Source organism: Erithacus rubecula (genome assembly GCF_903797595.1).
Source record: "Erithacus rubecula genome assembly, chromosome: 3".
In the NCBI taxonomy this organism is placed as follows: Eukaryota; Metazoa; Chordata; class Aves; order Passeriformes; family Muscicapidae; genus Erithacus; species Erithacus rubecula.
The window spans coordinates 140,848,807-140,869,801 of NC_136689.1; the positions used below are offsets into that span (position 1 = coordinate 140,848,807).

The 20,995-nt window shown below is 41.5% G+C and overlaps 1 protein-coding gene across 1 annotated transcript in view; it reads right to left on the bottom strand.

The window, feature by feature from the left end:
• Positions 1 to 3,568: 3,568 nt before the first annotated feature.
• The window catches only part of DENND3 (DENN domain containing 3), a 31,782-nt gene continuing 14,355 nt past the window's right edge, over positions 3,569 to 20,995 (bottom strand). The window contains exons 7-23 of the mRNA XM_079302482.1: positions 20,320 to 20,538; positions 19,890 to 20,011; positions 19,280 to 19,435; positions 17,411 to 17,507; positions 16,008 to 16,111; positions 14,938 to 15,119; positions 13,854 to 14,375; positions 12,764 to 13,026; positions 12,124 to 12,294; positions 11,563 to 11,692; positions 10,958 to 11,065; positions 10,008 to 10,147; positions 8,681 to 8,838; positions 7,611 to 7,744; positions 7,330 to 7,445; positions 7,074 to 7,211; positions 3,569 to 5,057 (exon numbers count right to left, since the gene is read on the bottom strand). Of these exons, the coding sequence (XP_079158608.1) occupies positions 4,857 to 5,057; positions 7,074 to 7,211; positions 7,330 to 7,445; positions 7,611 to 7,744; positions 8,681 to 8,838; positions 10,008 to 10,147; positions 10,958 to 11,065; positions 11,563 to 11,692; positions 12,124 to 12,294; positions 12,764 to 13,026; positions 13,854 to 14,375; positions 14,938 to 15,119; positions 16,008 to 16,111; positions 17,411 to 17,507; positions 19,280 to 19,435; positions 19,890 to 20,011; positions 20,320 to 20,538 (2,961 nt within the window). The 3' untranslated portion in view covers positions 3,569 to 4,856. The remainder of the gene's footprint in view (positions 5,058 to 7,073; positions 7,212 to 7,329; positions 7,446 to 7,610; positions 7,745 to 8,680; positions 8,839 to 10,007; positions 10,148 to 10,957; positions 11,066 to 11,562; positions 11,693 to 12,123; positions 12,295 to 12,763; positions 13,027 to 13,853; positions 14,376 to 14,937; positions 15,120 to 16,007; positions 16,112 to 17,410; positions 17,508 to 19,279; positions 19,436 to 19,889; positions 20,012 to 20,319; positions 20,539 to 20,995) is intronic.

Consider the following 20,995-nt stretch of genomic DNA (forward strand, 5'->3'; position numbering starts at 1 on the left):
CCTCGTGTCCCTCTGGTGTTTGTAGAGGAGGTGACCTTATCCCTGAGCTGTGCAAGGCAAATAAAACCCACCTGCATCCCAGAAATTCATGAATATTTCCAAAAATTCAGCTGCCAAATATGGCCTGGTAAAAATGCTGATGTTGCAATTCAGGGGTGGTTCTGAACTCACCTGATGCTTGCAGGGTTCAAGTGTAACCCAGGAGAGATTACAGGTGGAGCAAAATGAGGATACCTGGGGCAGGGGTGTGTCCCCAGCTCCAGGCTCTGCTCTGACAAAGGCTGGTGGCTGTCACACAGAATCTGTCACCTCTCATGCCACCACCAGGGCTGAGGAGCTGAGGCTCTTTCCACCACCCGAGTCTATGATTTAATAGCCACCAGCAGCTCCCAAAGAAATCAGCTCCCATCCAAACTCATCAACCTCTCTGACCATTGTGAACAAGAGGGGAAAAGCTGGAGCCAGATCACAAACACCAGCTGATGAGTAAACTTGCAGTGAAGAGCTCACCCCATTTGATTTCTAGTTTCCTTGACAGATTTCCTCTGTTTCTTCCTAAAGGAAATTCCTCAGAACTAGTATCAGCAGCTCTGAGAAGTCAATGCCCACCTGGGGTTTGGTTCATTTTTCATAGAATCATCAGAGAATAGATTAAATGGGAAAATACCTCCAAGACTGAGTCCAGCCTATGACCTATCACCACCTTTGTTAAGTAGACCAGAGCAATGGGTGCCACATGGAGTCTTTCCATAAACACATCCAGAAACAGAGACTCTTCCACCTCCCTGGGCAGCCCCATACAGTGCTTGACAAAGCTTCCTATGGATCAATACTTCCCAATACCAATCTAAACTTGCCCAGGTGCTAATTGAGGCAATGGATGTGATGATCTCCAAGCCTTTCCCAACCTAGTTGATTCTGTAATTCTATGATGAGACTTAGAAGACACCAACCCTCACCTGGCTACAGCCTCCTATCAGGGAGTGGCAGAGACTGACAAAGTCTCCCCTGAGCCTCCTTTCCTGCAGACTGAAACCCCACAACTCCCTCAGCTGCTCCTCACCAGGCTTGTGCACCAGAGCCTCCCCTAGAGGGAGGGGCCTTGCTGGGTTTGGGTGGGATAGAGCTGAGTTACTTCCTAACAGCTACCACCAAGAATGTGAGCAAATAGGGCAAGAGCCTCCCCTCCTGGCCCCACTCTGCCCAGCAGAGTGTTGGGCTCATCCTCACCTTGAGGGACTGTACCTGGAAAGCCCAAAGGGAGGGGGGGATTAAGTGCCAGGGATTGTCCTACATCCATGTCTTTTCTCCTGGCACAATGACAAGTGTAGGAGGAGGGGAAACCTTGATCACTTCCAGCACCATGGCAGGGACAAGGCCTGGAGAAAGGGAGAAGAAGCAGAAACCTCCTGGGTGCTGCTGTTGCTTCAGGGTGATCCCCCTGCTCCCCTCAGGGGATGTGACTCATCCCTGGCCCTGGGAGTGGGACTCTGATCCTTGTCCAAGAGAAGCAGGACCCTGCCTAGGCTGGGAGTGGGGTGCTGGGTCTGGGCTGGCCAGAGGGTGCTGTGGTGGGGGTGAGGACACTGGAGCTCCCTGAGCTGTTGTTCATTACAGAATAACCCACAGTGGCCTTGGAGTGGCTCAGAACAGCCAGGAGAGGAGCTGCACCAGCACTGCCTCTACTTCCCACTCTGGGCCAAGAACAACCAACAAACCAGTATTTATCCCTTCCCTAGCCCAGTTTGCCCCAGTGGGGCCAGCCCTGCAGTCTCCAGGCTCCACAGGAGCTGGGTTATCTCCATCCAGGGGGCAGGGTGGCATATTGTGCCAGTGTCCATTGGCACATGGTGCCCATGTCCATCACCAGCAGAGACCTCGTGCACTCCCAGCAGTCACACAGCCTGGCTGTGTAACCCTCATTGCACACAGAGCTCACTGGGGACATGGGCTGTCCCTGTGGGACTGCACCATCTTCCAGCTGCCATCCCACATCCCCTCATGCTGGGGTCCCATGAGCTAAGCAGCCCTTCACATCCCAAAAAGGGGCAGGGGCAGCCACCCAGCAGGGCCAGAGATGAGTTTCAGCAGGACAGTGCCCAAATCCCAGGGACAAGGGTGGCTGGTAGCATCATTCTGTGCAATTGTGCAGCAGTGTCCCTGTCTGACAGCTGGGGTGGCACAAGGTCACCCCCTGCTTCTGAGAGCAGGGGACTGTGCCAAGACAGTGGGGAACTCACCCTGGAGAGAAAAGCAAGATGCCAAGAGAAATCCTGCAGATCACAGTGGCAGATTAAATTGATGCAGGCAGGTAAGGAATGCACACAAGGGCAGGAAGATGGGGTTTAGTTCCATTTGCCTCCAAAAGGACTCAGCTGGCACTGAAGGAAAATGGGGCCTGGTCCCATGAAATGTCCCAGCAGCCTGTGAGCACAGCTGGGGGGCAGAGGAAGGGGCTGTTCCCTCCCTCCCTGCATGGCTCTACTGGGGAGATCATAGCCAGCATGCAACAGCCTGAATTTCCAAGCAGCTCCCTTCTCCACAGCCAGGTTATTTCTGGAAGCAGACACTGCCATCCCTTGGTTTGATCAAAGAATCACAGAGCAGCTCCATTAGGAAGTGACCTATGTGCACCATCAAGTCCAACTCTTTGCTCTACATAGTGCCTCTAAAAACTGGACCATAGAACTAAGAGCACTGTGGGCTCCTGGCAGGTCTCTCTGTCCCTCTGAGATTTTTCAGGCCAGGAGAACAGAAAAAAAAAAAAACAAACTTAAAAAGGAGCTGAACAAGCTTTAGCCTTGTTTCCAAGAAAGAGGCAGCATTTCCCTGAGAGAGAAGGGGATGGCAGCACCAGCTGGACTCAGAGTCTCAGACAGAGGCTGCCAAACCCCAGCAGCAGCAGGGCCTTAGGGCCAGAGGGATGGGGTGTGCTCAGCTCAGCTCAGATCCCTTTGTCCCTTCACTGGGGACAGTGACTCACAGAGGCAACTACACCTGGCAAGATCTCAGAGGGGAAAAGAACAGCTCTGAGGAGCCTTCCCACCACCAAGGGGCCCAGGGAAGTACCTGAAACTCTGAGCTGAACAGAACCTCACTGTGCTGTGACTGCAGGTCCATTCCCACAGCTGAAATCCTGGAGCAAAGCTGAAATGCTCAGTGAGCATGTAAAAACCAGCTAAGAAAACAAAACCAGGTTTAAAAAGGAATGAAAATCAGTGAAGACAGCAACAGGTGGGCAGCAGGTTGGTGCAGCTGGTTCAGTTCTGCAGACAGGGAAAGTTCATTAACAGCCCTTGTGTGTCTTAGAATTCAGTAAATAATTCCTGTCACTTACCCCAGGCAGCCTGACTGAGCCAGGGGAGGAAAGAAAGAACCTGAAAGTCACAGATATGGAGCTCAAAAGGGGACACATTACAGCAGAAGCTGTTTAAGAAAAGAGAACATGCAGAGAGAAAACCCCAGGCAATTATTCTTTACAGCACACAGAGAGGATGCAAGTTAGCTCTAAAATCATCATTGTTGAGTATCAAGTTACACAGGAAAAAGAATTACAGAGGCCAGAGTATCAATATATATCAATATAGTGTTTAATGTTCTTTAATTGATACAAAAGCTAAAAAAGTAAAATCTCAGTTACCATATAACAAAAACTTTTATCAGCAGAAATATTATACAGAGTAATAAAATTTATAGTCATAATATTTTCCAGTTGTTTACACCCTTCTAATTAGCCTTACACTGGTTTATATTTATTAAGAAAAGTAGCAGCCCATTTTGTCCTTCTGTTAACAGTCTTTTAGACACTGTTTTGCACTCTGCACTGATGCAGATAAAACAATAAATCTGTGCAGATGAGTTTTATTTTCAGATAAATGTCACCAGTGGAAAAACCACTGTACATCAGGCACCAATCAGGGAATGCTGCTCTGGAGACTCCTGCAGGCTGCAGCCCCTGGTGCTCACTCCAGGGATTGAGGAGGACTGTGCAGAACTTAAAAATGAAGCAGGTTCTACTCAAAGTAACAGCAGTTCCTCTGATTGCAGAAACAGAAACTGAAGGGAGGAGGGGCAGAGATTGGTCTGCACAGGGACTGGGAGATGCTTCCAAAAGCAAGTATAATATATACAGGAATTAAATAAATTAATGCTTCAGATAAAAAATAATCAGTTTCACTAACTGTTCCAAATGCCAAGTGCTGTGCATTGTTTTCAAAGAAAAAATATATTTAAAAATTAAAATATTCATTAGAAATACCTTGTTTCAGCTGAAAGAGCTTTCAGTGCTGTTGGCCTGCCTGAGCCTGCATTATAAATAAAACAGCCCCAGAAATCTCATCAAGGGTAAGGGACACTGCCCACCTACAGCTCTGAGCTCAGACAGATGATCACAGTGACACCTCTCTAAGTCAAAGCACATTCAGTTTGTTACCTTTCAGTGCCCTTTTCCACCTCTTACAGGCTGTAAAAACATCATAAAATCCTTTTTTTAAGCAACCTTGCACTGCTGAGAGAGAGCTCCCATGGAGTTACTGAGCTGGCTCTGGTGTTCCCAACATGACCTGCCCCAGGCAGGTAACCCTGACCCTCCATCCACACCACCTCATGTCCAGTTTGAAGACAGTGACCTGTCTTCTCCCATTTCTGTTCCTTTACCAAATGTGCAGGAGCAGGAGACAAGGTGTGAAGGGAGATTTGCTTTGATCTCCATTTTCTACAACACAGGCATGGAAACCCAATAAACACAAGAGAGTAACACTGGCAGGTGGTTGAAATAGATACAAAATGCTGAAGTAAACACAGTCCCAGGTCTTTACCTGTCCCCAGAGAAGGCAGAGATGTGTGGAACAGTGTGACTATCCCGCTTTCCAAATGGCAATCTTGCCCTCCTCCTTGCCCGAGCCGCTGAGGACGTACCTGTCCTCGGCCGAGCAGAGCGCGCGCACGGCGTCCCCGTGCCCCACCAGCTCCTTCTCCACGCTCCTCCTCTCAGCACTCACCACGAAGATCTTCCCTTGGCTCTTGCCCTGCAGCCTCCCACTGCTGCCAACCCACAGCTGGGGGAACAAAACAAACCCACAGCCATTTTCACTGCTGCACATTTCAGTCCAGCACACAAAGAGATTTTTATGTGGCACGTTGGTACAATGAGGGTTCTCTCGTGCTTGGATGGAAAAGGGAAACTCTGAAAATTTCCTCATCAATAAGGGGCTTGGACACCATTGCTCCTGGTCCTCTTCAAGTGTCCTCAGCTGCTGTGGCATGAACTGAGAGCTCCAGGGGGTGTCTCTGTTCCCCTCTGGTTCCCTCAGTTCAGGAAAGCCCCAGTGCCCCATGCTGGAATGTTCAGCTGCCAATCCCCAGCACCAGGGATGCTCCCCCTTATCCCTGTGCAAGGCACAGTGTGCCCTTGCACTGCAAGAGCAGAGAAAATCCAGGGAAGAGCTAAACTGCCAAGAGAAAGGAGCAGCTGTCATATGAGCAAAGGTCAGAAAATGGCTTGGGTTGAAGGGGATTTGAAAGATCTCAGCTTGAACGAGACCAGCTCCAGCTCTGCCACAGCTTCTCTGGGCAAACTGTGCCAGGGCCTCACCATCCCCACAGGGGAGATGGAAAAGCCAAGACTCCTTAGGTTGGAGAGAAGGCAGCTAAGAAGCCTTTATGAACTCACAGAAGTGCAGATAAGCTGAATGTAGAACCACTGTTCCACCCTGAATTAAGGAAGTCAGGAATGTGGGAACCAGTAATAGTTCAGTTTCACTGAGAAGAAAGTACTTCTCTTGTATAGGACTGACAGTGAAATCCATGAACCTGCTGCTCTGCAGGGAACTGTGGCACCAGCAAGTCCAAAATGAAATCACAGCCACAGAGACTGTGTCAAATAATAGGTAATAAAAGACACAGGCCAAGGTGCCAGACAGAACACATCCTATTTCAGACAGACACAGCATGCAGCTGGGTTTTCCTCCAGTTTCTTAAGGAAAAACAATTGCTTGTTTTTAATTAAAGCCTGTGACTGACAGCCCTACCAATGTTGTTGTCAGCCTTAGCCAGGCTGCAAGCTGAGTCTCCATAACTCTTTGGTGTGTAGAGGGAACAGGAGTGCAAGTGGTGGCACAGGGTCTGCTTGGAGCCTGTCACTGGTGGTGTCCCCCAAGGGTTAGTACTGGGCTCAGTATTAACTTATTCATAAATTACTTAAGGAAAAGAAGAAAAAGGAACAAAGTTCTTCAGTAGAACAAGAGAGCTTAATGCCTTGGGGGTTCCAAACAATCTTCTCACTCCCTTGAAACAGAGGTTAAATATATTAATCTCTGCCTAGGGGAAGAAAATCCTAAAATGATTTTCCATTTTAGTGCAAAACTCTAGCCAGAGGCAGAATACAGAGAAAAGTTTCCTATTCCATTAAAAAAAAAAAATCATGTTTGAGGAAGGAAGGAGGAAAATCTGAGAAAAGGATTACAAAAGTTGCTTTCCCAGTAGGTATCCATTAGCTATTTATTTGCAAAGCAACCTTGAATGGGCCCCTACAGCAGCATAACTACAACAATTTGCACAGCCCTTGATACCACATAAAAGCAGGTACACCCAGGCCAGTAGTGACATGGACACAAGATGCCAAAGCAGGAATCCATTGTGTCCTTTGTCTGTCCTGAATTAGGAATGTGGTAACTAATTAAGGAAAATATCATCTACAAAAATAGGCCAATTAATTGACATTTGTCATTTGTCTGGTAACCTTTTTTCAAGGCTTAGTCTAAGAAGCCCTAAGATAAAATATCAAAGGGCCTAAACTTTCAGTTTCTGCAGTTCCCTGGAAATGTCAATGGCTGATAGATGCATGCCACCACACATTTAATTACTGATGAGGGGCTTGGCTTGCCAAGCATTTTGGGGTAGACCTGCAACAGCTATTTGTGTTGGGCAGCCTTTAGCATCTCTGATTTCAAAGGGGAATCAATATTCCAACCTGGTGTACCCATGCACACATCCAGTGACAATGACAGCTGCAAACAAACAAAACTTCAGTAAAGAAATCCACAAGAGGAAAAAACAGCCAAGATGTTTCTCACCTGATTTTTAACTCTTATCATACAAGTAATCTCAGAGCAATCCTGAAGATGAATCTTTTGAGGTGTATTGGATAGGTCTTTGGTGTTCCAAATGTACAGGTCACTACTCCCAGAGTAAGACACCCACACTTCATCTCTCTAAAGCACAGAAAGATACATTTAAGCACTGCTGACTGAAAATGCATCAAAATAACAAGGGCTTGTAATGCCACATGGCCCCTCCTCCTTTAAACTATCAACAGAGTAAGTACAATACCTCAGGAAAGAGCTGGAAGCCAAGGAAAGAGGAACACAGATCCCTCAGGTGGTGCTCCATTTTCATCTGCACTTGAAACTCGTGAATTGACACTACAAGAATGCAGCTTCTTGTACCTTCAATATTAAAGAGACAGAGTTAGTAACAGAGGTGCCCACTTCTTCCATCTCTACTAAACATGGATGAAAAAAAGCAAAATAAAATGGGACATCCAATAACTATCTTGTTTCTTTATGTGAAGCTATTTTTTGTAATGATTATGATTTGTGGAAGGGACTTACAGCACCACAGTTGGTCATTATGAAGCTTCATAGAGGTGAGATTTTGGCAGGGCAGCTGAAAGACACGGTTCACCTTGAGAGTGCTGATGTTCCAAGCAATCACCATTCCATCTAGACTGCTGGAATATGCTTCACTGTTGGCACAGATTAAAAATAAACAACTATAGTGTGCATTCATGTTCAGAAAAGAGTGTACACACAGAAGAGACTTACTTGCAAAACAACCAATTTTACAGTAAGCCAAATTGATGTTCATTTTTAAATTATCTTCAAGATTATCCTTTACAAACTCTGTATCAACCAGAAACAGTGCAGGCTAACTCAGAGCTCAGTGAACAAGAGCACATTACATCATGCATGAGAAGTAGAGCACAACAAAACATTCCCTATAATTCCTCTCAACAATGTTGCCTGATGGATTTTCTCTTGAGTTAGAACAAAAATATTTCAAACTGCTCTCCTTTGCTACAGCACCTGAGCAAACAAATACTATCCATTTCCTTTTTACCTTTAACATCTGCTGTCTTAGAATGAGAAAATGTTTCAGAAGGTTCCTACAACACTTAAACAAATTCTTCCTGAAACTCAGTAACACCTGGCAGACCTTTGACCCTGGAGTTGCTTTTCCCAGGGAGGAGAGCAGGTTAAGACCTTCAGCCAACGTTCTTCCCACTGCTACCAAAAGATCAAAAGCATTTTGCCTGAACAGAACAATAAATGTCTTATTTCTTTTATAAAGATGCAGGAAAAATCCAGAAGCTTGCTGTAAACATGTAGTCAATGACATGCTCAAAGCAAAAGTGAAGAGGTCTTTAAACTGCATTTGTATCAATTCTTCACTGGATGCTGCCAGTTCCTGACTGTTCTCATCCTCATCCAAAAGAGCATTTCTTTATCATCTTTGTTCCAAGCTACATAGAGCTCTTTATTTAAAAAGGAAATTCATAGTTGACATACACAACATGGGAGCTATAAAAAATGAGCTAAATGAAGACTTTATTAGCAGGATAAACCCTCCCATTTAAAACATTAAATTCTTTCAACATCTAGGAAAATCAAATTAGATCTACCTGGGTGTCCCATTCTTCTCCACAACAATGTCAGTAACATCAGAGCGATGATCATTCAGTTGTTTATTACAAGACATACTGTGGGTGTTGATGATATAAATAATGGAGTCCTGAGAACCAATCCACACTTGACTCTGTTCCACCATAACCATGCAAGTCTGGGGAGAAAAAGCTGGGTTAAATAAAGCCTAGAAGAGAAATCAGTCTTTAATATAGCATAGGAAAGGCTGTATTCAGAAGCTGCAGTTTGCTGGTGGTCACTGTAGGAGATGGAGACTTGGCTCTCCAGTGTTCTACCTTTTGCTTTGCTCTATAAATAATGAGAGAACAGATCTCTCTGCAAAGTTGATCCTTCAGTAAATAGGATTAATCATTTATCTTAGGGACTGCCTGAAGGTGTGCTTCCTGGCCCAAAGTAAAATTACAGAGGGCATCAAGGGAACCACAGAAGTTAGTGTGCTCCTTTCCTCTGGATTGGAAGCCAACCTAACTGTCCAATATACCCACACTTCCTACTTCAGCTAAAAGTAGTGTTAAGAAAACACTGTCTCCTCTACTATCTCTGGAATGGCCTTTCCCTCCATCACACACTCTTCATTTACCTCCCTCCAGCCATCACTTGCCAACTTTTTTTGTGGTATCTGACTCTTCTGAAATTCTATCTTTCCTCCACCAAACTCTTCACCACCAGCTTAACAGCTCCCTTTTTGACTCTCTCCCACACTCATCCACAGCAATCTCTCATCTTTCACACAAGTGACATGTCCAGTCCCTTTTCTGTGTGTTCTCTCTACTAAGTGTTTTCCACCCAGCTGCATGCCTGGTTCAGATTCCCTTTTCACAGAAAGAGTTACTCTTTCAGGTGCTCTTTCACAAACTACTCCTGCTGGTTGAGACACTTTTTTTTAGAGCTCTGTCACTGTTTCAATAGCATCTACCTGGTTTCCTTACACCTCTTCCCAAGCTCCAGTTCTTCAGTATGGGTGAATTTTAATCTATTCCTAGGACTCCCCTTCTCATCTTCTCTTTGGGTTAACTGTCTTTTATTCTTTCTCCTCAACTGTTTCAATCCTGCTTTCTGCACCAAGAACCCATCAGGCCATCCCAAGTCCAAACCATCACTTCTCACCAACTGACTTGTTTCATTATTAATCCATTTAACCTCCTTTCAGCTTTTCTCAAAAATTTCCACTTCATCAGGCTAACTGAAGCCCAAACAACTCCACAACTCTCAAGGAACTATGTGATTTGGAGTCAGACAGGCTACAGTAACCACACAAAACCACACCCAGCTGAAGCAGGGACTGTGGTCCTGTGCCAGTCTTACCAGTTTAGAGCAGCCCATTTTGAAGCAGTGTTGCTGGATAGACCAGGTAGAGGCATCAAAAACCACCACCTTCCCCTCATTTAAAGCACACCAGAGTTTTGGATGAGCATTGTCCAGTCTTTCTGAAGGGTCAAGATGCCCTAGATATAAAGTAGTGAAAATGAGAGAGGTAAAAGAAAATACTTATGGAGACCTGTTGGAAAGCCATTATTTGGCAGAGCAGGTTTGTAATGAAATGCATCTTCTGGAATTTACATCATCAGTTATTGACTGACACAGCTCTCACAATGCATTTGTCCTTGTTATCATCTGTTTGCTGAGTTCACCCAATGGTTTAATCTTATACTCCAAAGATACTCAGGGCAGAGATAATCTCTTTCATTGATGACTAAGAGCTGAGCTCACTGGGATTGCAGGAAGGCTTTTAAGCCCTGTAAATACAACTAATAAATCCACTCACTCTTGTCTACTCCATCAAAGCCTCTCATACTTTGAAGAAAGAAAAAACCACCACTAAATCCAACACTCTCCACACTATTCCTTGTACTGTGGTTCAAACTAACTCCTCCACAGGACTCTACTGAAAAATAAAATCCTAACAATGAATATTGATCAACAGGGAAGCATCATCCATCCATCCACCCAGCTCAGTAAGTGAGCCAGAAACCTTAATGAGAAATCAGCCCATTAACACAGAATTGAAGTCTGTGATAAGGCATATGAGCAGAGAAAGGCAAATTAACACAGTGAAAACTATGCCTTGGAGTATCTTAATATGCAATATTACTGTTCTTGTAAAATGTTTTTTCTGGTTTAATATTCAACACACAACCAATCCATGTCAGAATGTGAACACATCAGGCAGGCATAATACCAGGTGTTATAAGATAATGTGCTTTATTGGCTAATTAAAGCAGGGCTAACCTAAAGAGAGCAACACATCATCTTACCTGGAGTATAAAGCAAGACATCTATTGCCTGTGGAAATGTCTCATCAGCTGAGGGGTTGATCTTGTGCTTTAGTGTCTCTGAAGTTGTTTTGGGGACCATCATAGGCACTAAAATAAATTTTAGAAGGTAGTGAAGTACACATTTAAGCCTAGAATAGAACTACAGTTCTTATGAAGTAGCAGTTCTACACCATTCATTCACATTTCTCACTTTTCTTTTGCTCAAGCTTTAGCTCAGAGCCCAAACACCACTTGTATGAATTCTGGTAGCAGAAACATCCACCACCCAAGGAATCTAAAAAGACATGACAAAAACACAGCATCCAAGATGGAGACAGAAGCAAAAGCATGGACACAGAGGCAAAAACCAAGACCAACCAAACAAACAAACAAACAAAAAAGGCAGGGGGAATAAAAAGGGAAAAAAAGGAAGGAACAAACCCTAAACTTTCTACTTTCTATTAAATTGCATTTGTGAAAGTGCAATCAGGCTAATGTCTTTTTGTATTTCTACATATAACCAGCTTGAAAAACAGAATACAACCTGAAAGAGCAGAAAGAGATGATGCAACACCAACAGGCTTTGTAGCATTGCTATGACTGACCTTCATTTTTCATCCTGTCAAAATAAGACAGTTTAGAGGCTGCATAGATGCTTTTGGAGGACTGCAGGGCACCAACCACAGCATCCATCAGAAGAACATTTGTCAGGGCTTGCTGGATATACTGAGGATCCTAAAGACAGAAGTCTTACTGTAGTTTATCTATTGCTCATTATTCTTACAAGACACCATGCTCAAAATCACAACACGTGTCATGTCTAGCACAAGCACCAGGCAGTTGGTGCCCTGCAGCACAATTCCTGTCACTTGCTGTCACACCCCACTCCCACATCTCATGTTCCAAGACAGGTCTTGCAGCAGGGAGTCAGAACCAGTGTTATTACAGGAATACTTGAGATCTGACACAACTTAATACAGGATATGCAAACAAAACCATATGAAAAGGTACAGCAGACATAGGATGGATACCCATTTCCAAGATGGATCTTTCTTCATGGGAGAGATGTACCATGAAATACTAAGATTAGTGCATAGATTATTTAGAATAGAAACAGAAAACACATTCTTAATATTATTTGGTTACAAATTCCCATATTTATATACCTTGTGATCATATGCCATTTTCTTTCCAGCCCACATTTCTTTCACAATCAAGTACCAGAGATCACATTCAGTTTTAAGGTTGGCTTCAAAGACTTCTTTTTTATATAAAGTTTTAATCCTCAGAGTAGGTATTCTCAAAAGAAGGAAAGCTACAGTAGTGCTCTTAACATCCTGGAAAGTTACAGGAAAGAGAAAACAAAGAGAATGTACCCAAATAAGAGAAGATTCAGGACTCAGCCCACAGGGCAGCTTTCTCTAATTACAGCTAATTATTTCAGTTGTCCATACACATCATTAAGCAGAGCTGGATTTATAAAGCCTTTGCTCTACAGTGGATATAAGATGACCCACTAATATCTCAGTCACATGAGCACATTTAATGCTCCTGTTATTAAACTTATCTACTCCATATCCTATCTGCTGCACTCTACACATTTCTCTGAGGTTATAACCTCTTGATTTTCACTCATGACATTTTTGTTCCAAACCCCCAGAATTTTACCTCCTACTCACATAGCAACTTCAGCACTGTCTCCCAACTCCCCTTACTGAAACTTTATGTTGAGAGCCAGCTCATTCTGGAGAATGGGACACAAGCTACACCCACAGGCATGCCAGAGGACAGGAAGCTGGTGCTCACCTCTATATCCCTGAAAGCAGCAATTGGGACATAGCCAGGACGGCCTCCTTCAGTCAACAGGAACAAACGTTTCTGGGTCAGAGCTATTTTCCCTACACCATAGTTGGTTTTAACTGAGCAGGATAGCTTGTAGACACATTCATTTTTATCTAGATGCTCGATTACTGCTGGTGGCAGATTCACCTCTTGAGCTTCTGCTTCAGTTTCTTTCCAGTAGTTGTAGAAATCTCTGAATGTTTCAGGATCAATTTGTTTCTGCTGTCCTAAAAATTTTTTTAGAACCCCTTTAGTGTGAGAAACTGTTACACAGATTTGTACAGGATGACAGGTTTAGAAAAGACAGTAAATGTCAAATTGTGCCTTTTTATTGGGCATAGAATTATAGACATTTTAAGCACATTTCCCCCTCCCAAGGTTATCTCAGGCACTATCCTGAGATACACTCCCAAGGTACAACCACTCCTCACTGAGTAAAACATGTGAGTAAAATGTGTGACAGTCCAGCTCCACCTAAACGTAAAGGAATAGTATAAAAGTGAGTTAAGAATGGGGAGAAGTTAGACAAGACTCCATATAAATTCTGGGATCAGTCTTCTCTCCCATAGATCACCTACTGGGTAAAAATCACACTCTAGGCACACTGAATCATTATTTCAAGCTGGCTCTTACTGGGGATTAGAGCTTGTCCATATAAGGCTTTGAATTAACATATTATTTTAAAAGCATGTTGACAGTCAGATATTACAACCAGCAATTCTCAAACTCTGATAATTTTACTAATAGACAGTATTCTTCTTTAAGCTGTTAATGTGAGTCCTGCAAGTGTGCTGGCAGTGGGTAAGGACACCCAGGAGGTGTCTCTTTATTTGGCAGGTGACCCTGGACAAGTCAGTGGAACGTCCCTCCATGCAGCAGCTGCTCAGTGAAGGGCCCCCACAATGGAACACTGACAGACTGGTCAGGCACAACGGGCTCAGCTTTCCCAGGGCACTGACAAACCAACCAACACCAAGGGTTTGAGTAAATCTTCCTTTTTCATGTGACAATGCTAAATAATAATCAAAAAAACCACCAACAACCTCATACTCACCTACTGTCAGGGCATCGAATAACCGGTGGATAGTGTCTTTATCCCTGACAATCCCAGACTCCTGAATTCTCTTCACAAAATCATCCAGCTGCATGTGTGTTTTTGGCAATTCAAAATTTTTTACGTGGTCATCTATTTTCAGAACTTCCCTTTGCTTTTCCATCACTCGACTTATCAACCTCTTGAGCTCAGGTTTGCGGTCTGCCTGCAAGCGCTCTGAGCGAGGCAGGGTCTCCACTATTTTTCTTACAAGATCAGTAGGGAAAATTCTTAAGTCTGTTTTTTCTAGGTTCTGAAAGTCAGAAAGTGCATTTAGTAGTTTCCCTTGCATCAAGCTAACAAGGCCCCGGAGGTAGAAGTACCTTGCCAGCAACGCAGAGTTCTCGGGGGGTAAGGTACTGATAGCTTTGCTGAGGTGGTTGAAGAAGTCTGTGTAGTAAGAGTGAACACACTGGAACATCAGTGGAAAGTGAATTTCAGGAATTTTGAATGTGGTGATGGATTTGGAGGGCGTTCTCATAGCTAGAAACAAACACCAAGAGAGTACACTGATCAGGGAAAGGAGTACAAGTATCTTCACAACCAGCAATACCATAAACAACAAACAGAATCTCCATCACAGCAATTACAAGAAACAGCTGTGCTAGGGACACAAATGCATTTTTGTATCTATCATCCCTATTATGAGAATATTCCCTAATCAGATAACATAAATTTTGGAAAAGGTAAAAAAAAAAACAAAAAAAGAAAAAATCTCTCATGGAGTTTTCTGAACAGTGATAAGCTTAAGCCTGTGTTTAAATTAAAGGTAGTAGAGAGCTGGACATAAAGTGGGTGAGGACTCAAGAATCAATTCTCCAATATCAATCCCACTGGGACCAATCACACTTTTGTGGTCCAGCAAAACTTACAGCAGGCTACAGACTGACTTCACAAGCAAGGGGAAGCAGAGACAGACCCCAGCTCAAAGTGACTCAGCCCATCCTTTCTTCACAGCAGCTAACAGTGTGTCTGTGACAATCACTCAGTGATGTCACCCCAAAAGACAGCAGAAGTGTCTTTGTCCATCCCAGTCTTCCCTCACCAAGAGCAGTTCCCACTTTTCGAAGGGAGGAGTTCCTGGTGGGCCCCTCAGGCAGCTGCAGGTCCTGCAGGTTGGGCATGCTGATCACCATGCGCCGGCTGGCCCTGCGCTCCGCGCTCATCCGCTTGGAAGCCATTTTCTCTATTGTCAGCCTTCTGGGGCTGGGAAACATCAGATCCAACCTGAGCAAAGGCAAAATAACATATTAATAGTTTCAGAACTTGCAAATGTGGTAACTGCACCACTAAATTAGTGGCTTGTCTTCATTTTTTGTCTTCACTCGGAGAATAAAAAAAAACATGAAGGGGACAAATTTTCTCATGTTTGGGCTTAGTTGTCTATGAAATCTTATCTAAAGTACAGAAAGTTCTGCAAGACTTCTAGCTACCAGTTAAAAGTAAGTAAAATAAAAAAAAAATCAAACTAATTACAAGGTCTTTTATAGCTTAACACTGCAATAAAGAACTGACACCTATATTATTTATACTTTTGACCCAATAACCAAACTCCTGTGCTCCCAGTGCAGCACCAACTATCCAACTAGAAACTATTACCTGAAATCATGAAGAAGGAAGAAGACAGAAAGGAGACAACACTCCAAATCCTCCATCTTGTCCCATACCTATTACTGTATTCTAAAAACCTCAAATTCAAAACCCTTCAGCATGTGAACTCACACACTTCTATTTTAACTACACACCTGTGACTAACTCCATCACTCAATTTTGGAAGCCTTTTCCAAGGCCTCAAGTAAAAAGCAGTGTTCTCCAGGGGCTCAGTGTCAGAAAGCACAGAAAGCTCAAAAATCTCAGGTTTCTGGGTTCCAACAAGAACTCAGTATACATATGCACTAAATTACTTCCCTTTTTTTTTTTTTTTCTTTCTTGTATCATAGTATTATTTCTACAATCTCAACAGCCATGTGTTCACATAACTCTTTTACAATAACCATAAGTGAGTTAATAATTAATCATTATCTTATTTATAGATGACCTTATCTCATACCAGTAGGATCAAAAGGACTTTTATCACCTATACCAACAGAAGAATAAGAAATGAGAAGACTGTACCTGTCCTCTTCAGGCTGGGTACTCAAGTCAAGCCGAGCAAAAGCATCCATCTTTCTGTTCAGACGAGCTTTAAGGAAAGAGTGAAACATGTAGGTCTCTAAAACCTGTGAGACACAAAGGAGTTAACTGTGGATCAGTTATAAATTTACATTTTTATTAGCATGTTTTTGTTCGTTTTTATTACCTTTACGCATGGAAAATTGGACCTTCCAATTCAGTAATTGCAAAAATAAAAAGATTGAAAGCTTCAAGTGAAAATTAATTAAGTTTTCATACACTTTCTGGACTTTGATGATATTTGCTTAGTGGCAAACAGTAGTTTCAAACTGCCCTCCAAGAGGTGAAACCAAACAAAAAAGAGAAATACTGTTCAAAACAGAGCTACAAGTTTAGTATTATCTTTTCTACTTAAACCAGGTGCTGATGATACTGTCTATGGTTTGGAATAAGAATTTGGGAGCACTCTAAATTACTGAAAATACAAGTGAATCATCTTTTCTTCTGGCAAGCCCCAAAACTGTTCCCTGCTTAGGTAATTATTGTGGTATCATTCAGAAATAACTTCTAAAAGGTCAAATTGCTACTTTTAGGATAAAGGATACAATAAAAAATTCCAAGTGTGAATTGAAAAGGGGGAAATCCACCACCTCTCATCTCTGCACAGTTAAACAAGGTGAAATCTGGATTTTGAGGCTATACAACATGTCTATTATATAAATCATATATATGATATATATATTTATATATATTTCATTGCATGTATATTTTAATATATTATTATATATAAAATTTATATAAATTTACATAAGTTATATAAAACATTACATAAATGTGCAAATGCCTCTTACTAATCCGCTTGTAATGTCCAATGTAAACAACATCTCTAAAAGCATTAGGATTCACAATTTCCAGTATTCTTCCAGTAGGTGGCATATTTTGCTAGCAATTGTATGTCCAAGAAATTCCAAATTTTTGTCTTAATTGATTTTTTTGAGTTTTCTTAATATAATTCCAGACACCACTAGTAACGATTCCATAGTGTGTTACTTTCTAAGACTCACTTGAAAGCAAACCTGCCACTTTGCTATTTGGTAATTGTGTCAGCTGCTCAAAGCTCTTCTTAAATATGTACATATGAGTTTTAAACTAATATTAAATTTTAATTCATAAAATTGCCACCATTTCATTTATAGCATTTATAGCAATTTCTCTCCTTAGGATACATTAAGTAGTTCCTTTCAGTCTTTGTTTTTAAGAACATTTGCACATATTGGAAGCTTTATTGAACAAACACTGTTTCTCATGTAGGATTCATCACTTTTTTACCTTTAAATTTCCAGATATTTGTATTAATTCTAAAATATAGATTTATTAATAGCAGATAATCACAGCACTGAATTTACCTTTTTGTAGAATGGCTGGTCTCCGATCGCCCTTGTTTTCAGAAATTCTTCACTGTTAAACACTCTGTGTTCATAATTTAGATGGTCTTTTACCTTCCTGGAGACAAAAATAAATAAACAGATAAATCTGCTTGGAGATTTGTAAGCAAGTTGTGCTTTTGCAATAGCAGCAGCTCACTGATACTACTAGAAATATGCTGCAGCATCAGAAGACAAAATAGAAACGTGCTGCAGTGTTGCAGTATTAGAAGTCAAACCCAGTTTTAATGAACAAGTCTGTTACTGAATCATAGCAAAAAGAATTCAAATTTTTACAGGTAAAGTAGGCTACCTGCTCACATATACTCTGTAAGATTTAGTAAACCATGAAGGACAATCTGTGTAAATCATGATTTAGGCTCCAACCCCTGAATTCCATTTACACGGTTCCTGAATCACACACAACCCACTGGAGCACAAAAGAGAAGTGCACCTATCATGGGCAATTTGAAAGATGTGACCTGACCTCACACTGTCCCATCACATTGCATCTGTAACAGGCACATGAAAAACAGGGATCTTACTATATCTTGTTAACAGCTTATCCAACAATATGGGGTCAGGAAAAAGTATGGTCAATAAAAGTACATAGCTTTATATAATTCCATATAATTTAGCTTTAGACATGGAACTTCCACACACACAAAATCACTACAATGCTTTGCTGAAGACAGAACAGACAGAACTGGCAGCACAACTGCATTGAGAGTTACTTTCCTTCACTCCTGGGTGCTGGTAGAGTTAGAAGATAGAAGAAACAAGGCTGAAAAAAAGAACAAAGACAGTTTGAAGGAAAGGAGAAAGAAAGCAAAAGAATCAAGCCCTTTGTGATACATATTATCTCTTAAAGAGCAAAGCATCTGTTCATTTTTTGCAGCCAAATGTTTAGTGCATTAAAGAGTTCAAGCTATTATGAGCAAAAATGAATTTCTCCTCATCTTGTCTGGAATTATCATTGCCAAACACTGAAATCCACAAAATCCCACTGTGGAAATAAATGCATTTCAGTTTCTATAATCAGCTATCTGTAAAGGCTGTTCTATTCCCCACACCCAGCAGCTACTGTCCTTCTCAGAGGGTCCAGACACTTGCAGGAACACTGCTTAAGCTGATACAATAATTTGGACTCTGTAAATTAACTCAGCACCTTCTGACTGAAAATGTCAAGGAGAATTCCTGTGAGCAATTCAGTAGCTGATCCAAAGGGAAAAAGCCCAGTCCCAAACACAGCCAACACTTCACATTTCTTACCATAGAATTGTGGAATACCCTGAGTAGGAAGGGACCTATAAGGACCATTGAGTTCAGCTCCTGTCCAATTGTCCCTTCTTGTGCCAACACTTTGTCCTTGAACTTAAACAGCTCCTCTCCCTCCTTCATTCTCAGCTGTTGAACTCTTCAGGTATCTCATCCATTTTCAGTCCAAACACACCCAGGTATTCTGAACTCTCATTCCTGCTTTCAGCTCTTCTACCCTGTCCTGGTTTGAATTCATGTGCCTCTAACAAAAACTTGAGTGAATCCCTGCTGGGGCCTAAGTTTTTCCAAGGACTGCACTTTTCTTCCTGAAATCTTTCTACAAAAGACAAGCTCACAATCAGAAGAGTTTCATTTAAGATATTCTAGCAATGTATGCATACACATCAAAACATCAATGACTCATATTCTATCAGGCTACAGACCTCCTTCTCATATTCCCTAACAAAACCTAAGCTCTATAAAATATCTATAAAGACAAAATGAGAATATTTTCACTGATGCTTGAAGTGTCTTAACCAGTACCACATGCTAATATAATAGAAAATACCAGACCCAGTATTGACCCATTACCTGAAGATATTAACAATTAACTGCAGCATGGTTTGCTGCACTTCCATGTTGAGTTTCTGCTGCCAAGCTCTCCTGCAGGTTTGGAGTTCCCCAAGGTCTGTGCTGGCTCGGAGATGGCAGAGCTCCAGATCAAAGTGCAGCTGCAGACCCTCCACTCTACACACAGAACAAAACTATTAGCTTACATCCTAACAACAACAATTTTTTTCATACCTTTAAAAAAAAAAAAAAGGTCATTTAGGCCCATGAATCTTACAGCTAGAGAGGTGCAAGATTGATTTACAAGTGCTGACAAGCTAACAAGATTCCAGGGAGCCCCACTCAATTAAATCACAGTGCACTCAGTGTTCTTTGTAAAGCTCAGAATATAATCTGTATCAATAATAAAGAAAGAAATAAGCATTCAAGTTGTAGCAGAATAATTTGGTGATTACGACTGCTTAAAGCCACTTCTATACTAAATAAATGAAATTGATTGAAATTTCCCTTTTACAGAGGGCTATATATTAATGAAATAATATAATAATAATAATGAATAATACAAAATAAAAAACTTGGCACATCAAGCATGATTTATGCAGTAAGATAAATATCTTCAAGATTTTGTTACCTTTTTATGAAAGTTTCTGCTGCTTGTGCTGGAACATCTGGAATCTCAAGTTCCTCTTCAACCATTTTTGAATGAGAAATATCTCCATTATCTATATTAATTAGAATTAAATCTTCACCTTCCTTTTAACAAAAGAAAATAGAATGACTGTACATACACTTATATTGTAAAAATATTCATTTCTCATTTACAAACTCCTCAGACAATTAATTTCATCAAGGAGGTAAAACAGAAAAGGACTGAAATTCTTTCCACAAGTAGAAAATTGTAGGGATAATTAAATAATTACATTCAAGAAAAATAAATGCAAAAAAAAAAAATCAACCAAAAAAAATGAACTGCCTTAACAAATGTAACTTAGTAATTTAATATGGAAGGAGACAAATGCACTGCAAGTAAAAATCAAGAGTGGTAATAGTGTAAAACATACCGTGCTCACTTCATCAAAATGATCAATGTGACATCCCATGAGGAAAGATGTTGGAGCCATCACAAAATCCAGCATTTGCCGGGACAGAATAGGCACAAAAGTGTGCTGCCACTGAAGAGGATGGAGGTACAGCATAAAGCATTCAGCAACAATTGTCAGCAGGGCCCAGTCAGAAGAGAAGAAAACAATTCTCTGCTCAGTCAAAATACAGGTCATAATCTGGAAAACAAACCCAGAATGTTAAATATTTGCAAAGAGGTATCTAGAACACACCAGAAATGCAAATATTTCATCTGTTTGTGAGAGTCAAACAGAAAACTTCTATTTTTAGTAGCTACCTTCTATATTTATAAAATGAAATAATGTCCACTTCAAGATAAATCCTAAATGGTACAGCTGATGTAAGACACTTTTATTTATAACACACACATGTGGGTAAAACCCAAAAAAATAAGGCAGAATTGCTAACTCTCATGATTGAGAAGGTTTCTGAGAGAAAGTGTCTCAGATAATACTGATGTCCTTAAATAACCTAATTTAACTTCACAGGGATTTGGATCAGGAAACCTAAAAAAGGACACTTCTGTCAATATTATTGTAAGAATCTGTGAAGCACTGAAAAAATTCAAACAGCCTTTTGTATTTTCTTGTCTTTATATAACATTTACATCTTATT